This window comes from Penicillium canescens (assembly GCF_028828765.1).
Source record: "Penicillium canescens strain IBT 15451 chromosome Unknown utg000008l_segment0_segment0, whole genome shotgun sequence".
Lineage (NCBI taxonomy): Eukaryota > Fungi > Ascomycota > Eurotiomycetes > Eurotiales > Aspergillaceae > Penicillium > Penicillium canescens.
Genome location: NW_026703970.1, coordinates 1,804,661 through 1,824,656, shown reverse-complemented (window position 1 = coordinate 1,824,656; position 19,996 = coordinate 1,804,661). Strand labels below are relative to the sequence as shown.

General features: G+C 49.5%; 6 protein-coding genes across 6 annotated transcripts; 3 read left to right on the top strand and 3 right to left on the bottom strand.

Annotated features, from left to right (window-relative positions):
- Positions 1-584: 584 nt before the first annotated feature.
- N7446_011539 (FAD-dependent oxidoreductase) lies at positions 585-1,909 on the bottom strand (the record flags this gene model as incomplete). Its single annotated transcript, XM_058520281.1, has 2 exons — positions 585-1,325; positions 1,382-1,909. The coding sequence occupies 2 exons, from the start codon at positions 1,907-1,909 to the stop codon at positions 585-587; spliced, it is 1,269 nt and encodes a 422-aa protein (XP_058367805.1).
- A 457-nt stretch (positions 1,910-2,366) lies between these two features.
- On the top strand, positions 2,367-4,755 carry N7446_011538 (Transcription factor; the record flags this gene model as incomplete). Its single annotated transcript, XM_058520280.1, has 7 exons — positions 2,367-2,393; positions 2,444-2,472; positions 2,522-2,626; positions 2,687-3,102; positions 3,154-3,878; positions 3,949-4,178; positions 4,236-4,755. The coding sequence occupies 7 exons, from the start codon at positions 2,367-2,369 to the stop codon at positions 4,753-4,755; spliced, it is 2,052 nt and encodes a 683-aa protein (XP_058367804.1).
- Positions 4,756-5,644: 889 nt separating this feature from the next.
- Positions 5,645-6,697, top strand: N7446_011537 (uncharacterized protein; the record flags this gene model as incomplete). The annotated part of the gene is made up of 1 exon (XM_058520279.1): positions 5,645-6,697. The coding sequence occupies one exon, from the start codon at positions 5,645-5,647 to the stop codon at positions 6,695-6,697; it is 1,053 nt and encodes a 350-aa protein (XP_058367803.1).
- Positions 6,698-10,014: 3,317 nt separating this feature from the next.
- N7446_011536 (uncharacterized protein) lies at positions 10,015-11,926 on the top strand (the record flags this gene model as incomplete). Its single annotated transcript, XM_058520278.1, has 4 exons — positions 10,015-10,146; positions 10,212-10,364; positions 10,423-10,884; positions 10,978-11,926. Exons 1-4 carry the CDS (start codon positions 10,022-10,024, stop codon positions 11,924-11,926), a joined length of 1,689 nt encoding a protein of 562 aa, XP_058367802.1. The 5' UTR covers positions 10,015-10,021.
- Positions 11,927-12,510: 584 nt separating this feature from the next.
- On the bottom strand, positions 12,511-15,404 carry N7446_011535 (uncharacterized protein; the record flags this gene model as incomplete). The annotated part of the gene is made up of 7 exons (XM_058520277.1): positions 12,511-13,222; positions 13,275-13,361; positions 13,428-13,457; positions 13,564-13,574; positions 13,677-13,772; positions 14,121-14,725; positions 15,044-15,404. The coding sequence occupies 7 exons, from the start codon at positions 15,402-15,404 to the stop codon at positions 12,511-12,513; spliced, it is 1,902 nt and encodes a 633-aa protein (XP_058367801.1).
- Positions 15,405-16,569: 1,165 nt separating this feature from the next.
- N7446_011534 (formin-mediated actin nucleation enhancer) lies at positions 16,570-19,751 on the bottom strand (the record flags this gene model as incomplete). Its single annotated transcript, XM_058520276.1, has 2 exons — positions 16,570-19,533; positions 19,599-19,751. The coding sequence occupies 2 exons, from the start codon at positions 19,749-19,751 to the stop codon at positions 16,570-16,572; spliced, it is 3,117 nt and encodes a 1,038-aa protein (XP_058367800.1).
- Positions 19,752-19,996: the final 245 nt, after the last annotated feature.

The following is a 19,996-nucleotide window of genomic DNA, read 5'->3' as shown; positions in this document are numbered from 1 at the left end:
TAACTCGAACTCCACGGATGCATTTCAAATGTTTGAGACTAATAATGGCGGGAACAAATGTTATTTTACCGCACAAATTTATCGTTCATAATCTTTGGAGTGTAGGTTAGGTAGGATTCTACTCCAGAAGCTTCTAGTGCTGCCTGCCAGAGGTTATTCGGACATCGGCTCACCTCCCCCTCGACTCTCTTTCCTTCGCCAATGGATAGTGAATACCACCAATTGTTGCCTCTCCCTTCTTCCCCTGACCGTCAGCTATTCAGCTGTTGACAATAAATGCCAACAACAGCAGACTTCTATGGTACAACTTGAGAAGATCCTGTTGGCAAGGAATAACCTGGATTTCTGGGTATTGGGGTGGAATCTTTCAATGAAACCTCAACGGCCCAGGCAAGAATTATTGCTGCTCTGTGGGATGGAGGGCTTTGGCGAACTTGGCAAGCTGCACAACGTGAACAAGGATAATACAATGTAACATCCATGAATGACGTCTCCCGGTGTTTGTGTACTCTGTGTACTCTCTAAATTATACAATCTTGATGTATCTAAGTTGACTTATTTAACAAGGATGACCCAGCAACATCTCACTTGCGCCGATCATCTCCAGCCCCAGCAGCTTCCTTCCCGTCGTCTCCTCTAAACATCTCAAGTAACCGCGTAGTATCCTCTGCAAAGAGCTTCAATCCATTTTCGGAACTCTCCCGAATGAGCTTCTGGCCACGAACAAACATTTCCTTCTCATAAGCAGCCAAGGCTGTTTCCAATGACGACCTCTCAACCCTAGCAAGTCTTGCGCTCTTTCCACAGTGCTCGATAATACTGTCCGCTAACATAACAGCATCATACATACTGCAATTGACTCCTTCGCCAGCAAAAGGGGTAGAGACATGCGCTGCATCCCCAAGCAATGTCACACCAGCGGCAGCACTTCGCTCCCAGCCGACTGTCTCTGGCTTCATGAAATAAAGTGGCCACGGGCGGAAGGGACCTTCTGCTTTCTCGATGAAACCTTTCAGATGGAGCGCGTAGTTTGCGAAAAGTTCATTGGAAGATAGCAGGCGAGAGCGCATGGCCTCGGTCCTGGCATTGGCGTCGGAGTCGGTGTAGTGAGATCGTGGATAGAAGTCTTCCGGCACGACTAATCCAATGTACACTCGATAGCTAGCATCAGCGAGCTGTTGCACCGCGATCATCTTACTCTCGCCCAACACCAGCGTGTTCCCCTTACCGACTAGCTCGGTGGCTAAGGAATAGCTAGGGTTGTCTTGTGAGAGTGCAGAATCAATGTACATCTTTCCGGAGTACACTGGACTTGCGGAAGTGAGCTATAAATGCACTATCAGCAAGGTTTCACAAATATATTAATTACGGGTGTACTCACCAAAGGGCGCACTTTGCTCCAAGCACCATCAGCACCAACAATAAGGCGGAACCCAGTGGCCGAGTTACCATTTACGAAGCGGATGATACATTCTTCAGCATGAGCGGAATTCTCTCCATCCGCGCTTTTCTCGATGGAGCTCACACCATGTCCCCATCGAATCTTCTGAGGAGGAATGGATTCAAGTAACAGCTGACGCAACTGCAAACGGTCGATCTCAGGTCGGTCCCCAATCTCGCTAAAATTGGCGACTGTTTCTCCGGCTGAATTGAGGATACGTAAACAGGCTGCGTCCCAACGGGCAAGGTCTTTGCTAAACTTTTCAAACAAGCCTGCCCGCTTGAGGGCTAGTTGGCCTGAGGTGGAATGCAGATCGAGTGTGCCGCCTTGTTGACATGGAACTGGTGTCGAGGATTCATCGCGCTCGAAGACGACATAGTCGGTTATGCCGTTTACTTCGAGGAGTCGGGCGAAGACTAAACCGCTTGGTCCGCCGCCGATGATGGCGATTGAGGGCGAGGGATCCATTGTTGGAACTGAAGTATATATAGTAGAAGTCCTGGCTGAGTGCGAGGTAGTCAAAAAGTTATTGAGAAAGGAATGACAGTGATGTTGGGTATAGAAACTTGAAGAATATACTTGGTCCTTTTTATACTTCCAAGCATGCGTCCGCGGCATCCGGTTAGCCCATGGTCTAGGAATATGTTGCGGCAAGAGCCGTCCGGCGAGATTGATCATCATTGGATAAATTCGGACACCTTCGGAAACTTCACACCGGAATTAAAGCTGGCAGAGCTGCAACTATAGGGATATCCGGAATGAATACTTTTGATTGGTCAGGGCCGGAGGGCTCCGGAACCACCCAGTCAGCGATCAACATCTCGGACATCACTCGGGTCATCCTCTCGCCTCTTCTTCATCTTGAACACTTTCTGAACATTTTTGTAACTATAAAATTTCCCGGAAAGCAACGGAGCTTCCCAAAATGGAATCTCGACTTGCCCGATTCGCAGTAAGTAATAACACACTGGTAGGATGCTTCATCGGGACTGACTAGTATAGTGTGACTTTTGCCGACACAAGAAACTCAAGTAATTCATCCCAATATGAAGAGTGAACAAGCGTCTGACTGTTTTTAAGATGCTCTCGGCAATTACCCAAGTGCAGCAATTGCAAGCCTTGGCCCAGTAGTTGCAACTATCTACGTGACAAGTCCTCTTCCACCCCACCAGCCCCTAATCCCATGTGAGACTTGACGTGATGTCAAAAGATGAATTGTATGTTATGGAATACTAACAGATCTAGATCACAAGTGCTGGAGCCGCAGAGTATCTTTGATGCACGACTTCAACGCCTCGAAAACACGGTACAACAGTTGGCGGACTCGGTCGATCGAGTCTTGCAGGCTATTCGACCCGTTTCTTCTGGGAAAGGTACCCGGAAGCGACCCTCATCTACGCAATGTCCCATATCCCAGAATACTATATCGGACTCGAGTCTATATATCGGCCCGTCGAATTCATTTTCATTCCTGACGGAAGCATCGGCTAAGATCGATTCAATCGCCCAGCCAGTGGGCCATGATACGCGCCAGAGTGCCCACTCAGAGCTCCAATATCTCTCTAGTAGCCTCACTACGGCGCATGTCGAGCAACAAAAGAAAGAAGACTCAGCTTCTTTCTTCATACCCTCCAGTGCCACCGGATATCGCTTGATCAGCCGTAAGGTCTTACCCCTACTCAGAGTCCAGCGCAACCACTAAAATCAGCCAGAAATATTTGGCTATGCTGAGCTGGGTGAACCCTTTTTCATTCTTCCACCTGAAGATATTCTAAGACAGGTCGTCTTTGAACCGCAAAATGTCCGTGAGAAAGCATGGGTCGTGTTCTTCAACTACATGATATTATCAGTCATCTCAAACGAGAACGGTGAAAGTGACGAGACAACCCGGTTCCGTCGTAATATGCAACTGGCCCTTAATGACAGCAGCATCTTTCTCGAGCCACGTCATGCAAATGTGCAAGCTCTGGCTTTCCTAGCAATGCATGGCGAGGACTATGCGGCACCTAATCTCTCTTGGATGTTACTGGGGCATGCATGTCGACAGGCCGAGGCTCTCGGAATGCATTCACCTACCCATCAAGCTCCTGAACATCGACAGCAACGGCTCTGTCTATTTTGGCTGCTTTTCCTTATTGACAAGTCATGTTCTCTTGCGTTCGGTCGACCGGCTTTCCTTCCCACGGCCTTGTATGAGAATGTTCCTTTACCAGACCAGAACTTCATATTGAAATTTAATCCGCATGAGCGAGCGGCATTTGGAGGCCAGCAAGGAGCTTCAAAGGGATCTAGATTTGGTGCTGAGGTCTTGATACGATCTATCCAGTGGGCTAAACTTGCAGGAGTGCTTTCGGATCTTCTATCAACTGGCAACTCATCGAATGCAAGGGTTGAGATACGATCAGAGTTGGAGAAATGGCATCTGGAGACAGAACGGGTTAGTGATCAATTCCCTGCCCTTGTGTCCTAAAGTATTTCGGTTCAGTCTTTGCTAAGTTTGGAACTAGGCGTTGACAGAGATTCTCAGAGTTGAAAGCGTGTCAGCAGATGCCAGCCAGACTCGGGAGATGTATCTCGGCATCAGCAGCATCAGATTTCAGTATCTACATTCTCTTATCCTCTTGCTGAAAGGCGATGAGTCTTCATCGGCCCTTCGCTTATTCTCTGCTCGTGAAGCTATCTCGACATTGAGCTCTATGGTCTCAAATTGGAGTTCTGTATACAACGGTGTGGTCTGGTAAGAGCAAAATTAAAATCCACTACTATTAAATACTCTCTAATTCAAACTCCAAAGGCAACTTCTATATTGCCCCTTCACCCCATTTTTCGTGGTATTTGACAACATCATCCACCCACAAAACTATCATACTTCGACAATCGAACAAGACCTCGGACTTCTATCCGCAACTGTCAATTACTTCAGGGCGATGCAATCCCAGATGCGGTTGCTAGCCACCGTCTGCTCAAGGCTCGAGCACACCGCATCTATTTTTCTCAAACTGGCACAAAATCATGTTTCCTATCGCGCATCGACCAAGACAGCTGCGCCGCCGGCACCCTATAAGCAAACATTAGGCAATCAAAACCACAGCCACAGTCAGACCCTTGCAGATCTGATGGATCCCGATGTGGGTGACTTGAACGTGGCGAACTATGTTGAATGGCTCCCCGCAGATATGGACACTACATGGCCCTTGCCTGAAGTTGAGAGGCACGAACCGGTTTCTTCTCGCCCTAGCGACCGAGGGCAGATGTTGGGTAATATGTTTGATTGGTTCTCATGGGATTCATACTATGCGGGAACTTTGGCATGAGGCATGATCATCGCCACTATGACATCCCGCACGAAGTCCGAGGAGACTATTCTTCAAGACTGTATTTCCCTGCGCCATGAGTGATATAAACTCGAAACTTGTCCGAGTAAAAGTAAAAGAGTCACGAGAAAGACTTTCTCGTTTCTGCATTTGTAGAGCAGTGCGAACCACCGAATAAAAGGAGATTCGCCAACAATATGTGGCTATGCTGAGGGTTGTGGATCTCGGCGCTAAACTCGATCGGGTTGAATCCGCGAGTCACCCACGGAAATGTGGGGCCGGCTGTGCTTATGTCGCACTGCTAGCCCTAACTGGAAATTGGTTTGGTACCAAGCCTGGGAAGAGGTTTGAGGGCTAAGATTATAAAAGGATGTCCCTGTCCCTTGGAGTCATACCCGTTTCTATCCCACATGTGTATACTGAACCTCTATATCTACTTTCTAGATCGTGATATTATCTCAAGGCATGGAAAAGCAAACTTTCGCTATGGATCAGAATCCTCCACCATATACGCCTTCGCAGACCCATTTGTATCATGCATATCCTACACAGCAGGATAATTACGACTTCATGAGTCGCGATTCAAATCTAGTCATGCCTTACCACAACCATCAACCACAGCCACAAGCTGGGCAGTGGCATTTTTCCGATCATCACCATACCAATAGCACATATCAACACCCAAGGGGACCTTCATATCAAGCTGGACCGTCGACCCAGTCATCGTTCTTCTCTACAGACCAATCACAACACCAATCACAGCCTTACAGCCCAACACGGTCTCAAAAGCCATGCGTCATCCCCCGTAAGAGAAAAAACCTCGTTTCCGAATCTTCATATCATCTAACAAAAAACAATAGAAATAACAACAGTCTTCGACGGCCCAAACATGAGCCCCTTTGCCCGACCCCGAGTCCCAGAACTCGAACCCCAAACAGGTCTCAGCGAAAGAGAACTACTAAACTTTATCGACGGTCTAAACGAAGCATTCATGGCAAACCCCGCCCTCCGAGCAACGGGCCAGATTGGCATGATGGTTGGCTTCGTTCCGCTGGCTACAACGCAGATTATAGGTAATAGTTTGGAAGCTGCTGCTGGTTTGGCGGGTGCCGGTGTTTCTGCTGTTCGGACGAAACAGTATCTGAAGAAGGTTAATCAGGTTACTTTCGGGCCGAGGGGGTTTTGTGCTAGGGTCGTTAAGACGGAGAAGATGCTTTCACTTATTGGGGTTGGGGGATCCTTCTCCTCGGATCAGTATAGTGCTCTTGTTGGGAGGCACTCTTCCGATGTGGGTTCGTCAACTGGAGGGTCTGGTTCAAGGATCTATAGCCCTGAACAGACAGTTACTCAGATGCAACGCCCCCTCGAAAAGAGAATGGCACTGCTCGGTGATCGCGTTATGAGACTTTCGTTCGATAATGTGGCTTCACCGGCTGAAGCGAACAACTGGATAAAGAAATGGGGTACATACTCTGCGCAAAGGGCAGAGCAGAAACAACTCCAAAATCTGAAAGAGAAAGAAGAAAAGCAGAGTCGCAAATCCGACAAGGCGGCAAGAAAGGCTGGACGAAAGGGACGGAGGGCTGACGACAAAATTGCCGATATCATGGACGAGATCGATGATCTTCAATGTCAAATTCAGGGCTTGGATTTGAGCCGGCGGAAAGGTGAGAAGACTGAGCGCGAGTTACGCAGGGATTTGAGGAGGTTGGAGAGGAAGCTCGCGGAGTTGGAGGAGGATAAGGAGTATGATATTTCTCGCAAGAGTAGCAGGGTGCATAGAAAGGAGACTAGGAGGAATGAGAAGGAAACTAAGAAGATTAACAAGCTCTACTGGGTTGTCATCTTGCCTGTGGATCAGAATCCTCCTGATGAGGAACGTGACTTGGAGTCAGAGGAAGAGGAGGAACAGGCTGTTACAGATAAGGCTTCAAGGATTTAGGCTACTTGGCAATTGCATTTAAACTTGTTAAACCTGATTATAAGGTGAATGGAAGTTTTGAAAGCCATGAAAAATGGCATGTAAAAATAAAAGTGGTTTTGAAGGTCCCATAAAGTGCCCCAAAGAACTGTTATAGCAAATTCTACATGGCATGGTGATAATTGGTTCCATTTCATCCTGTACAAACTTGACGAGGTGAAAGTCGTTGCAATGAAGCACTTCTTCATCATCAGAAGGCCGAAAAGTGAGCATTCGTAATGTGCAATAGGCCTCGACTTGACGGAACGAACACAACGACTTTTTAGGATTTGTCTGGTCCTTCAACACTCAAGTGCATGTTTCAAGTATTATTGTACTCTTGCAGCAATCTTGGCTATCGACATAAGTGGCAGAAGTTGGAAAAGCCGACCTGTTCCCACCAGTCCCAGCCCCAGGGATAAGCTGTGCATGTGTATCTCAGTTGTATGGGTGAATTTCTCTCCAGTGAAAGTTTGCGCATCGATACCTTCTATGCCAGGTCACGCAGTGGGCTCAAGGCATATGACCTACCTGGCAAGTACATCGACCACCTGAATCACTGTTGACTCCGAAGGGTGTTGAATCTCATTGGCGAAACTGACATCCCGCTCGCGTTCATGGGTGTCGACTTGATGAGCACGGAACAAGGAGGCAAGTTTCTCTCGTCTCATGCAATGTCGCTCTCCCGAAGTGTATTGGTACTCGACCCTCTCATGACCTCATGATCACGATTGTTGCTTTGCTGTTGGTCCGGTACGGATGCGGTTGCGTCACATTTCGCCATGGGAGCTGGAAGCCGAAAGTGAAGCATGATCCGCACTTGTCTGAAAACATGCTGAATTGCCATAGGACTCCGGCATCCGTGAGGCGGCAGTTTTTGGGGATCACAAAGTATTCGATAAAATCTGGGACTCACGAACCCCTCCTTGTCCACCAATCAATCCACTCATCGATCTTAATCTTAATAGTATCTAATTCGTAGCCGTGTCTCAGAGCGCAGAAGTACTGACAAATAGTTCAGATAAACGTCCTCTGAATGAAAAAAAAAAAGGTGGACTAGGAATGGGATCACAAGATTCTGTGGTGTACACGGTAAAAGAAGCTACTCCCACAATCATCGGACTCGCTTGATAATCTCCCTCTACAACAATTTATGGATTGTCAGTACCCTCACCACAATTCCGAAACAGACTGCAGCAACACAGGATAAGGGAAGGAAGCAGTGGAGCCCTTCACACCTAGCCAAGCTCGTCAAACTTGTATAACAAGAAGAATTAGAATCCTCGTAAAATGAGTGGGCGAAAGAAAGTCAGAAGATGAAATCAACCAGAAACACTGAGGAATGTTGCGGAGTCATTCTGGCATCTTGCCGCCACGCAGATATCAACTAGAATGATTGGCCTTCTAAAACAAGTCGAGATTGCCCCAGGGAAAAAATGAATGAGGGCTAAACGGTTCAGAGCCTCGAGGTCGCTCGTTCCATTGTCTGGTCGCACATGCCGTTTGTCGCGAAGTATCTTTGTCTGCCAGTTTTGATGCTGTGCGAGGGCAATCAACAAATGAGACAAGAAAATAATGTGAGAAGCCGCGTGCTGGCTGTTATAGCCGCAGGTAATCTTGAAAGACTTATGGCAGTTTGTTCGGTTGTCGAGCCCAAGGAAATATCTTTTCCTTTTCTGGGGTGCATCATGGAGATAACAAAAAAGCAAACGATACCAAATAACTCTGAGTGGGGATCGATTGTCTTCACGACATTCTGGGCAGTCTTGGTCCTGTGTGATCCTCGATGGGCGTCAAACACTGCATGAGAGAAATCAAATTTCCCCTCTCTTTTCACCAGCCGTACAGTGATAGCCAAAAATTGTATTGCCGATGAAGCCGTTAGACGCAGGTTCTGTGAACAAATTGCAGCCGCCAACGGTGGTGGGGTATCGTTGGGACACATCCACATTCGAAAGGTCAAGTCCCTGCACTTGTCTCGGGATCAAAGACAATTTTCCCATTGTTGATTCATAATCGAGGAACCGCGTAAATGCTTCAGGTTGGGATCGACTCTTTCTGCCTGAAATCAAGTTGCCTTTGTCGCATAATCCCAACTTGGCTGTTCATCTCTCCATGTAGGTCGTCCTGGGGTGTTCTGGTTAATTGATAAAACGAAGAATTAAAGCGTCAATCAAATTAGGAATCAGAAAAATCAAAATCAGAGCAGAAGGGGAGATATGTAGAACACCTTATATCAGACCAGCCCCCTACTACTGCAAAATTACCACGTAGACGTTAGCCTTTTCAAACAAAACCAACGGACATACGGTGTTTAGCCATCATCACATATATGGGCCCAAATGACAAGAGGGTCGAAGTAAAAGTTGGCCTAACCAGAATAGGCACGCTAATATGCGCTAATTTAGTACGGGAGCTACGTCATATCTCCCCACGAATCTCAGGCAGCTAAACAGTTCGGATCCGTACTGCCGCATACTGTAGTTAACATTGTAATATCAGCTTGGAACTAGAGACACAATTTTGTCTCGAATGCCCTTGCGGACTATCTTACATGGTGCTGTACAATGATAATCCCTTGTTTCGTACCTGCTACAGTACAGTATAACTTATGCAATATAAACTTTGAGGAAATTATGTTTCACTCAAAAATTTGCTAACCTGTCAACTCCATTTAAATCCGATGTCAAACTGCCTTGGTCTCTTGAGATTACCAACCCTAAGGGCAAACTCTGCATCCCTTCAGAGAACAGCCACCCAACGGAACATTTTGTTCAATAAGCCAACCTCCAAGTTGACGCATATGACGCCATCAATCTGCGTCATACATAAAATTCTCACTGCAGAGTGGACCAGATGCATCCCAGGCGCGGTGGAACCTCGGCAGTGGAATCAAGGCAGGGAGCACTGAATGTAGTTCGCGGTCTGAGAAAAAAATTGAAGGATCCAGTCAGCCGAAAGACCCAATACTATGCAGGCAATGATGAAATCCCCTTGAAATAAGCTCCACCAGCAAGGAAGAGTGGAGTGGCGGTGGATTACCAGAACAGCCCGCCACACCCGACCGAGTTCCCGAATGGGTGAGACAACCGCTTGTTGGCTCTCGGCATGCCGAGTGGAGACATCGGGATTGAACACCGTGAGGTTCCAACATTCTCGGAGAAAATGCATTTGTAAAATTGAGAATTGTTGCCCCGGTCAGTTCCGGGCGTTTTCATGTATTTATTTTCTTTTTTTTTTCTTTGTCTTCTTTGCTTTTCCCTGTGACAGGTCTGGCACTTGCAACAGTCTTTCACGATTTCCGTCATGGCTGATCAAGATGAGATCCGTGGCAACTCAGTCTATGAGACTGAGCACCCTGTTGAATCCAAGCCTGCTGATGAAAAGCCCATTGCTGAGCAGGTTCCCAAGCCCACGGGCTTTATGGGCAAGTCAGTAATCCCAATTTTGAGGCTACCCTTTCCCCGTGGGCAATAATGGACTAACGATACCCCAGACTCAAGGGACTGATAAACCAAGACGTTCGCGCCGAGATGCCTGCCTACAAGGATATCATCATTCACACCTGGGATGGCCCTGATGACCCTGAGAACCCGTTCAATTGGGGTATGAAGTACAAATGGCTGTTGACCATCACCGTCTGCTTCATGTACGTCAACCCCACCCTTCCCAATGCAGAAGCACCCAAAACTAATATAGCCACACAGCTCTATCTTGACCGGTCTCCCAGCCGGAACATACGGCTCTGGAAATGACTGGATGGAAAAGGAATTCAACGTCCAGAACTCTCCCTTCCCGAACCTCTACTGGGCCACCACATCCTGGAACATGGGCGCCGCCTTCTGGCCTTTGATCTTCGTGCCTCTCACTGAGTCCTCTGGTCGTATGCCCGGATACTTTGTGGCATATATCATCCTAGTCATCTCGCTCTTCCCATCTGCATTCGCTAAGAACTTCGCGACACTGGTCGTGACGCGGTTCTTCGGTGGTGGTGCTTCCTCCGTCTCGATCAACATTGTCGGAGGAAGTATCAGTGATGTCTGGCTGGGTGAACATGCACGCAGTCTGCCGATGTCTATCTTCGGTTTCACTAGTGTTGTCGGCATTGCGTTGGGTCCTTTCATCGGGTCTGCTATTGTGCAGATTCCGAGGGCAGAGCCGTGGCGTTGGTGAGTTTTTTCTCTTTTTCTCTGCCTGTCTATCTATAGAAAAAGACCGACACTCGAACCCCAAACAAGAAACAACGATCTAACAACATACAGGATCTTCTACATCCAAATCATCTACAACGCAGCCCTAATCCCCGTCTTCTGGCTAATCCTCCGCGAAACCCGACCCGACGTAATCCTCAAAAAGCGCGCGCGCAAGATCCGCAAAGAAACAGGCAAACCCGTCTACGCCGCTGCTGAAATTGACGCACCGAGCAAATTCAAACTCCTCCAAATCTCCTTCCAACGCCCAACCCGCATGCTCACCACAGAGCCCGTGGTAATCTTCTTTACGCTGTGGATCAGTTTCGCCTGGGGAATCCTCTACCTATTCTTCAGCAGCGTAGTGCAAACTTACAGCACAAACTACAACTGGAGCACACTAGCAACAGGACTCGTCCAGCTAGCCATTTCAGTCGGCGCAATCATCGGAACAATCATCAACCCGCTGCAGGATTGGTTCTATTTCCGCTCATCTAGACGAAACACCGAGAAACCGGGTCGCCCGATTCCAGAGGCTCGGCTTTATACCGCTATCCCTGGAAGTTTACTCTTCGCAGCGGGATTATTCTGGTACGGATGGGCCAGCCAGCCTGATATCCACTGGATCGTCCCAACGATCGGTATCACCGCAACTGGAATTGGCATTTATTCGATCTACATGGCTGTGGTGAACTACCTGACGGATGCGTATGAGCGGTACGCGGCGAGTGCGTTGTCTGCTGCTTCGCTAGGCAGGAATTCGTTTGGTGCGTTCTTGCCGTTGGCTTCGCCGCAACTTTTTAGTAATCTTGGTTTTGGCTGGGCTGGGACTTTGCTGGGCTTTATTGGGGTTGCTTTGTCTGTTGTTCCTGCTGTGCTTGTTATGAAGGGCCCGCAGATTCGGGCGAGGAGTACATTTATGCGTGAGGCTATGTGGGAGCCTGAGGAGAAGGTTGAGGTTGATGATTCTGGGAAGGGGGATGGGCCATCTGCTGAGAATAAGGAGGGGGTTATGGTTTAGGTTAGGATGTGAGGTTGGATATGTTTGGTGTATGCCTTATGTGTACTGTACTCTATTCTGTTGGCTTAACGGGCAGTATAATTATATCTGCATTTTCTTGGTTTATTTCCCTTTTCGTTGTAGATCTTGCTCTTATTATCTACAAGGCAGCGTTTCGACCGGGGGCGAATGTAATTTTGATACATCGTGGTACTTGACGTGATATTTTCACAGCAGATGAACTGCTACTCAATCACTATCTTTGGGTATCAGAGAAAAAAAAAAAAAAAAAAAAAAAAAAAAAAAAAAAAATACGAAATCTTTTGTTTTCTATGTCTATCTAGCAACCATGTTTAAATATCAAGACAAGGAGCAAAGAGAGACAAGAAAACGAATCAAAACCTCCTTCACATGCACATGTTATATCAAATCTGAACCCAAGGTGAAAAGACTATTCGAAAAGGGTATCGGGGCAGAGGGGTCAGGGTCAGGGTGAGGGGACAGGGGATGGTCCATGAGGCAGGCAACAAATTGAATTTTGCTTTTGGATAACTCCTTCAACGTTCAACCGCAAACACAATCACATTCATCTGGAATGAGCGCATTTACTCGCCACGCATGCCACGGAAGAAGTCCATGACACCGGTGAAGACGACGAGCAGGATACCACCACCGGGACCAAGACGGAGAACCTTAGGAGTGAAGCCCTTGTACAGGGCGGAGAAGCCCTCCTCCTTCATGACAGTGCCGATGGCAGGCCAGGCCCAGTTGTACTTGGGGGTCTGGCCGGCAATCTTGGAGGTGTTCTGGATACGAGACTTCACAACATCCATGGGGGTGTTGAGGACGGTACCGGTGATACCACCGATGGTACCGGCGATGAGGTCGTTGCGGGTCTGCTGGCTCTTGTTGCCGGGCTCGATGGCAGGCAGCTGAGCGCGGACCTGGAAGATACAGCCGAAGTAACCGGCGTTCCAGAGGATGTGGCGCCACATTGTCGACTCGAGACCGTTGTACAGGGCCAGGGGGCCTTCCTGGGCGATGATCTTCTTCACGACATCGAACATGCCGTTGTATTTGTGCGCCTGCGCCTTGTCCTGCAGACGGATCTTCACCAGCTCGAAGGGAACAACGACGAAGGCCTCGGTGGCTCCGGCTGTGGCTCCGGTCAGGGTGGCCAGGCCTTGGGTCTGCTTCTCAACACCGAACAGGCCGCGGTAGAAGCTGCCCCAGCTGTCGTTGGCGGCGAACTTGGTCGCACGCTTGGGGGCTTCCATCAGAATGGGGGCGGAGATACCGCGGTATAGACGGGAGGCACTGTTATAACTTGTTAGAGAGATCCAACGCTGGTCGCTGGGGTATGACATACCCCTCGTGCTTGACAATCTTGCGGAAGCAATCGAACATGCCATTGTAGTGCTCAGCACCGGCAACAGCAGCCTTGGTCTGGAGTTGACTGTAGAGGAAAGTATCAGATTAGCCAACGTCGGAAGACCTGCTTATGCGACCGGTAGCTGCTTACATTCGAGTCTTGATCACGTCCAATGGGTACCTGCACATCGCGCATTGTCAATTGAGTCCTTTTCCAATATCATATCACCTGAATCTCCGAGAAAATGGCCTATAGAGCCAAGGAAGGGAGCGAGGAAGTTGCATACATGATCAAGATCTGGTCGTGCGGGGACGCATTAGCCACTGGATTTCACCTCATGTGGGACTCCGACACAACAATCGAGAGTCGGAATTGCTTCGCAGCATGGAATAAACATACCTCGGATACACCAGCCACCGCACCGGCGGCAAACTGGTAGACGAAGGGGAGGGGCTTCTGGGGAGCGTCGGACATGATGGGCGGAGGCTCGGAGACCTGTCAACCGACATGATAGTTAGTATGGGACGATTTAACGATTGCGAGCGAATGGAGATTGAAATCAGAAAAATTTCAATAAAACAGAGTAATCGACTTACCACAGAGACCTAAAATAATGATGTGAAGAAAGGAAGTGAGGAGAAGAGAAGGTTGCCGACGTCGGCGAGATTCGGTGATCCGAGAACAGCAACCGGTGCTGCGTTTATCCCGATTACTAATGACCCCATGGGGGAACATTCCACAGGATTTGTTGCTGTTTACGGTTGCATGTTCAGGTACATGTATCATAACTTAATCTACTCTGTTCATGTTCACGACAATAAAAAAACTGCCTAGTATACTAACTCCCAGCAGAACCCTCGACATCCCCCGTCCAGTCTCCGCCCCATTAGTAGCCTGCTCCTTCGCAACAGTCGTTGCAGATGCAGTCTCAGTCGCAGTACAGCTAGCACCACAGGCAAAGCCTGTAGGACAACATCCCCCGCCTACAGTGTCTGCACAGCTAAACCAGCCATTGGCACAGCGGTTTCCGCTCCCATTTCCCCCAGAGTTCGCCATTGCAGTTGCAACTGGTACGACGATCGTCACGCCGTTCGATGTCATAGTTGTAGACGATGTAGTTGGGCAAGATGTCGTATCGCAGTTGCGGCCTGTCCGACAGCAACCTCCGTGATAAACGGCGGAACAGGCGTAAAATCCCGTGGGGCAGATGTCGTCGCCGGTAGCTGCGCTTGTTGCTGTCGAGAGGCTCGTTGGTCGAGCGGGTGGAGCTAGACTGTCTGTTGTTTCGGTTGCTGTTGTTTGGCTCGATTTCGACGTCGATGTTGAAGACGATTTTGACGAAGAGGTGGAGGATGTTTCAGTGCTCGGCTCTGGACTTGTCGAGTATGTCACTGTCGATACCATAACCGTGGAATGGACAGTCACGGTGATAACTGTGATGTATGCACCTATCCCAGAACCAAATTAGCATCTCTCACCCATATATATATCATATATTCACCCCCTCGATGGAGTAGGGAAAAAGAAATCAGGTATAAACTTACATCCCCCAGCCACACAATCATACCCAGGAATACAACACCCACCCCCAAGATCTGACGCACAAGCCGAATACCCACCCGAACAAGACCCAATCGTCCCCGAACATTTCTTCCAACTAGGACAACACCCAACAGTCCCATGTCCCGTATCTGTGACTATCTCACACGTCTCCCCAGACCCGCAACAGCGATCGGATCGACCGATAGATGTACATGCCGATGTACCAGTGGGGCATTTGAAATCCCGCGCTTCGAGACGGGAGAGGGCTTCTGATGCTGAATCCAATGCTGAGTCTGATGCTGAGACCAAAGTCGAGCCTGAAAGTGGAGGGAAAGAGGGCTCGAATGGGAATGATTGGGCGATGAATTGGGCAGGCGAGTAGTCGTATTCATATCCATCTCCATCTCCATCCTCATCTTTATCTTCGGGTTTGGATTCCGTAATAAAGTTGCCACTGCTACTCCCAGTACCATTCCAAATCCGATGGTACAAATCCCGCTCAGACAATTCACCCGATGAGTCTCGACTGTCATCCCCAAAATACCAATCCTCAAAGAAGAATTTCTCGCCTTCGTCTGCGCTCATCTTTCGAACACCGTGAGCGGGCCCTGAAGCTAACTTGGATGCGATAGCCTGATGCAGATTAAGATCTGCCGGTGAGGACGGTGTTGTTGTTGTTGTTGTTGTTGTTGTTGTTGTTGTTGATGATGTACCATTTGCACTAGATCCCGCTCCCGGGATCGCTGACGGCTCTACGCTTTGTGCTGGGTTTGATATTGAGAGCCATAATGTTAGGAGTGGGAGTAGATGCATGGCTAGCTGGGTAGCCAGCTGATTAAATTAGACCGTGGTGATCTAACCTGCGTTGAGGCCAAAGCTGGAGCTGGAGCTAGATTTGCGGAGCTGTAAAGCGGTGATCAGCTTGGATGTTGGATGACCGTGCGTTGTACGAAATGAAGCTGAGCACGACAGTGGATGATCTAGTCGAGAAAGAAATCTTGTGTCGGGCAGGTTTTGTTTGGATATATTTTGGTTTTGGTACCCGATGTTGATTGTCGACAAACACAAAACACAAAAGCGTTAAAGTGGAGTGACTTATGTATGTGGATTTGAGATGGAGGACGTTGGCAAATCTGCAGGTCTGAAAATCAGTGGGAGGGTTGGGTTAATCTACAAAGAAAGCTGCTTGGTCAATTGCGATGGCTGGGGTTTCGGATTTCTGCAGGCGCTAGTTTGGGCTTGAGCCTCGTGTGCAGCTTTTGTTTACATTGGCTAATTGGGTGTTGATTGGTTCATTATTAGATGGATTATGTGTAAAATAAGGCTGAATGAAGTTACAAGTTACAAGTAGATTGAGTCAGGTCAAGCCCAAGTACGGAGTACTAAGCTACATATTACATTACACCACACATACAATAACAAAGCATGTCTCATATCATTCCAAAATCATGGATTAAATGCAGGAAGCCACAGAGTGCGGCAGGGTATCGTCAGTAAATGACATGAGAAATCCAAACTGCAGAGGACCGGCACAGGAAACGCGCCAAAAGGTATCGCTAAAAGGACATGCGAAATGAGAGCCCCGATGCCATGTCCGATGCAGAAAGAAACAAAAACATAAAGGAAACCGTTGCGGTGTGGTGTGGATTCACCTGAGCACAATATAAAATCGCTGAAGGTAAGGAATGACGACGGATGACAGGCAGGACTGTCGGCAATCGGAGATGAGTGAGAGAATGAGTGAGTGTGCCTACACCAAGGCAGGCGAAGAGACGGGACTATCCGAGCCTTCGTTCTTTTCCTCGGGCTCGACGGGCAGCGGCTTTCCATCGTTCGCTGAGTCCTCCTCCTTCGCTGCCTTTGTGGCGTCTTCGCCGTCGACTGTCTTCTTGGGTTCACCCGACTCCTGGGCATCACCATCACCACCCTCACTCTCAGCCTCGGCGGTGGCCTCAGTATTCTGCCCAGCCTGAGCAGCGATAGCTTCCGCCTCCAATCTCGCCATCTCGATATTACGTGCCTGCTGCCTCTCCCAAACTTCCTTTCGGATGCGATCATCCTTGGCAGTGCGGAGGCGCTCAGTCTCTTCGAAACCACCACTCTTCTTCAGTTTTCCTTCTTCAACAAAAGCCCCAAGTTCCTTCTGGAACAGACCAATTCGTCGCGTCTCAAGCTCCTTCGCCCGAGCTTTCTCTGCTCGCTCAATTGCCTCAAGTCGGCTTTCATGGTTGGGCTGCAAGGCACGGACTTCACCTAGAACACCATCCTTGGCCTTCATTGGGTCGACGGTGGGATCAATCCCAAGAGTCCGAGATGGAGCACGTGCAGCACCGCCACCAGTGCCGTTGGACATGACTTGCTCCTTAGTAGCTTGCTCGACCAATGCAAAGGTCTGGGTAGCCTTCTCGAGATCGTCTTGCAAATCAGCAGCCAAATCTTCCTGCATGGTAAGCTGGTCTCGTTCTTCGCAAACCAACTGCAACTCCTTCTCCCAAATCTTGGTCCAAATGGGCTTCTCGCGACCCAGGAAGTCTTGCATTTTCTTAATCTCCTTCATGACTGTGCTGATGTCGCGGCTAACACCCTCCAATTGTCTGGGAAGAGGACGGACACCACGGGTAACCACGTCCTTCCGGAGATCCTCGACCAAGTCTTGAAGATCATCGACACGAGCGACCAATCGCTCGGATTCACCTGCGAGTTCCTTCTTGCCGGTGTTGACGCGAGCGCGGCCCGCGTCACCTTCGTATGAGGGGATGGTGACGACTTCAGCAGCAGTCTTGACCTTGCCTGCCTTGGCACGGACAGCGCTCATTGAGCTGTTGATATCTGCTGTAAAGTTAGAGTACGTCTGTCGCAACACAGCCAAGTCACGACGCAGGCTTTGTAGTTCTGCGAGCTGACTCCCGCTTCCAGCAACCACAGCGTTCAAGTTAGTTCCTGTGACAGTCGATTTGGAAGTGGCCGGCGGCGCAGCGGCCAGGCGAGCCATTTCTTTGGCGGCCTCGAGCTGGCGTTCCGAGACTCGCTGGATGGCATTTCCTTGACCAGAGAGCGCTTCTTTGACACCTTCCACGAGAAGACGAACGCTTCCAAGGCCGTCGTCAAAGTGCTTCTTCACCTCATCTAGGTTGTCCACATTCAGAACCAAGACCGACCGGTCCTTCACATCAGTGAGATCCTCCAATTCATGACGAATACCTGAAATTGGGTCTTGAATGTAGATTTCAGGGAGGTCCACACCGTTGTCGTGGGTGTTCCAGGCGAATTTCTCGATGAACGCAAGTTGTAGGCGTCCAATTGTAAGTTCTGCAATACCATCCGGAAGGACGTACTTCTTGATTTTGCTCTTGTATTGCAGGAACAATGTCAGCTCTTTACCGGGCGAAGGCTGTTCGGTGGAGAATTGAGCAGCCGAAGGAGGGGTCGCAATCTGGGACGGTCCAAAGATGTCACCCTTGGGAGTCTGCGGTGCCGGCTTCGCTGGCTCAAAGGCTTCCTCGAGCGACTTCTCTTGGGGCTGGGGAACGATCGGAGGGGGAACAATAGCGGACTCTCCGGAGTCGTGCTTGCTCCCAGAATCATCCTTTTCAGGTGCCTCGGGGGGCGCACTACCGACGGCTGGCTCTGTAGCCTTTTCCGTAGACGGCGGTGTTGGTTCTTCCTTCACCACATCCGGGATTTTCGCGGGGGTCTGAGCCTGTGCGCCCTTGGCGGTTTCCTGGAGACGGTTGTTGGACCGTTGTCTTGTGTGAGTGTAAGAGCCTCGCAGGCGGACTGCATTTAGCGACTCGCGGACATCGCGGCCCCGGTTGGGGATAGGTGAATTTTGGGTAGGGAGGACGGGAACACCGTTGGTAGAGGTGCCCAGGTGTTTCTGGATCTGGTAAGCGGAAAATCGACGAGATGCACGTCTTTCGAGCTCGCCGCTTCGCTGTAATGCTCCCAGTGCATCATCCTCTTTCGGTGGTGGTGGGGGTGGAGGCGCAGGGAATCCAGTCGGTGTTGTGTAGGTAGGTGGGATATTATTGGCTGGCCGAGGGGTTGTGTCACCCTCCATAGGGGAGGGTTGAGAGAGCATTTGCTGCGCCTCTCGCCGAGAGGTCTCTCTCTCGGCGTAGCTGCTGCTCCGTGTGTCACTTGCCGAAGGTGCTGAAGAAGTTCGATTGATGGCCGGTTGGTCCTCCAGAGAACCACCACTGCCAAACCGTCGGTTGGATCGTTTAGGGGACTGGGCGGTCGATGGCATCATAGAGGCTGCGGCCTCATCATATAGCTGGCCGATGGCCTGTCCGCTAGCGATGCTTCCCGCACTGGCTTGCCGCCCTGTCGAAGGCCTGCCATCATCGCGTTGCTGCCGTGAGCGTAACCTAGCCTGCTTCTTCTTCAGTCCGTGAAGTAAGTTGATTATGATATCACGAATCCGGGGGAGATATCGATCGAGGCTTTGTGCGGAGGCATCTTGGCTGAGAGTGTCTTCGAGAATGGTCCGAAGGAGGTCAGGAACAGGGCCCAGGTCGGAGGTGTCGACGCCGATGGCACTGAAGGCCCGACAGGCCAGGTTGAACTCATAACCCAATCGCACATACACGTCCGACACATCGTTTTCCGAGGCCTGCTTGCGGGACCATTGTGTCAGGGTTTCAAGGAGTTGTTTTGTCGCAACTAAGAGGTGTGTCACGCTCTTTTCGATCTGAGAGATTTGTTTATCGGGCTGTGTGGGATAAATCGCTCGTTAGCCAGAGTGCAAGTAATTGAGTGGGTGTCAAAAGTACATACCGGGTTCTTGCTTGACTGAGACCGAGACGAGGCGGAGGAACTGCGACCAGATTGTTGCGAAGACATGGATGCGGATCCAGACACCGAGGGTCGGTGGGGAGAAGTCTGTTGATCCGGCTCTCCAGGATAGGGGAGACTCGATGAAGACTGCATAGACGCAGAAGGTGGAAAGAGGGAGGAAAGAGTGAAGATGATGCCCAGCCTCCACTTTACCGCGTCTGCAGGTGATTAGCGTTATCACTGTATAGATTACCGTACAATGTAATGTATCAGGGACCAGGTCACCGCGTTGCTTTAGTATTTGACACGAAGTAGATGGTACTTAGGATAATTGCAAGGGCATCACATGTGCATCTAGTTCCCCTATATTCCCGAAATGCATCTATTGTAACGAATTA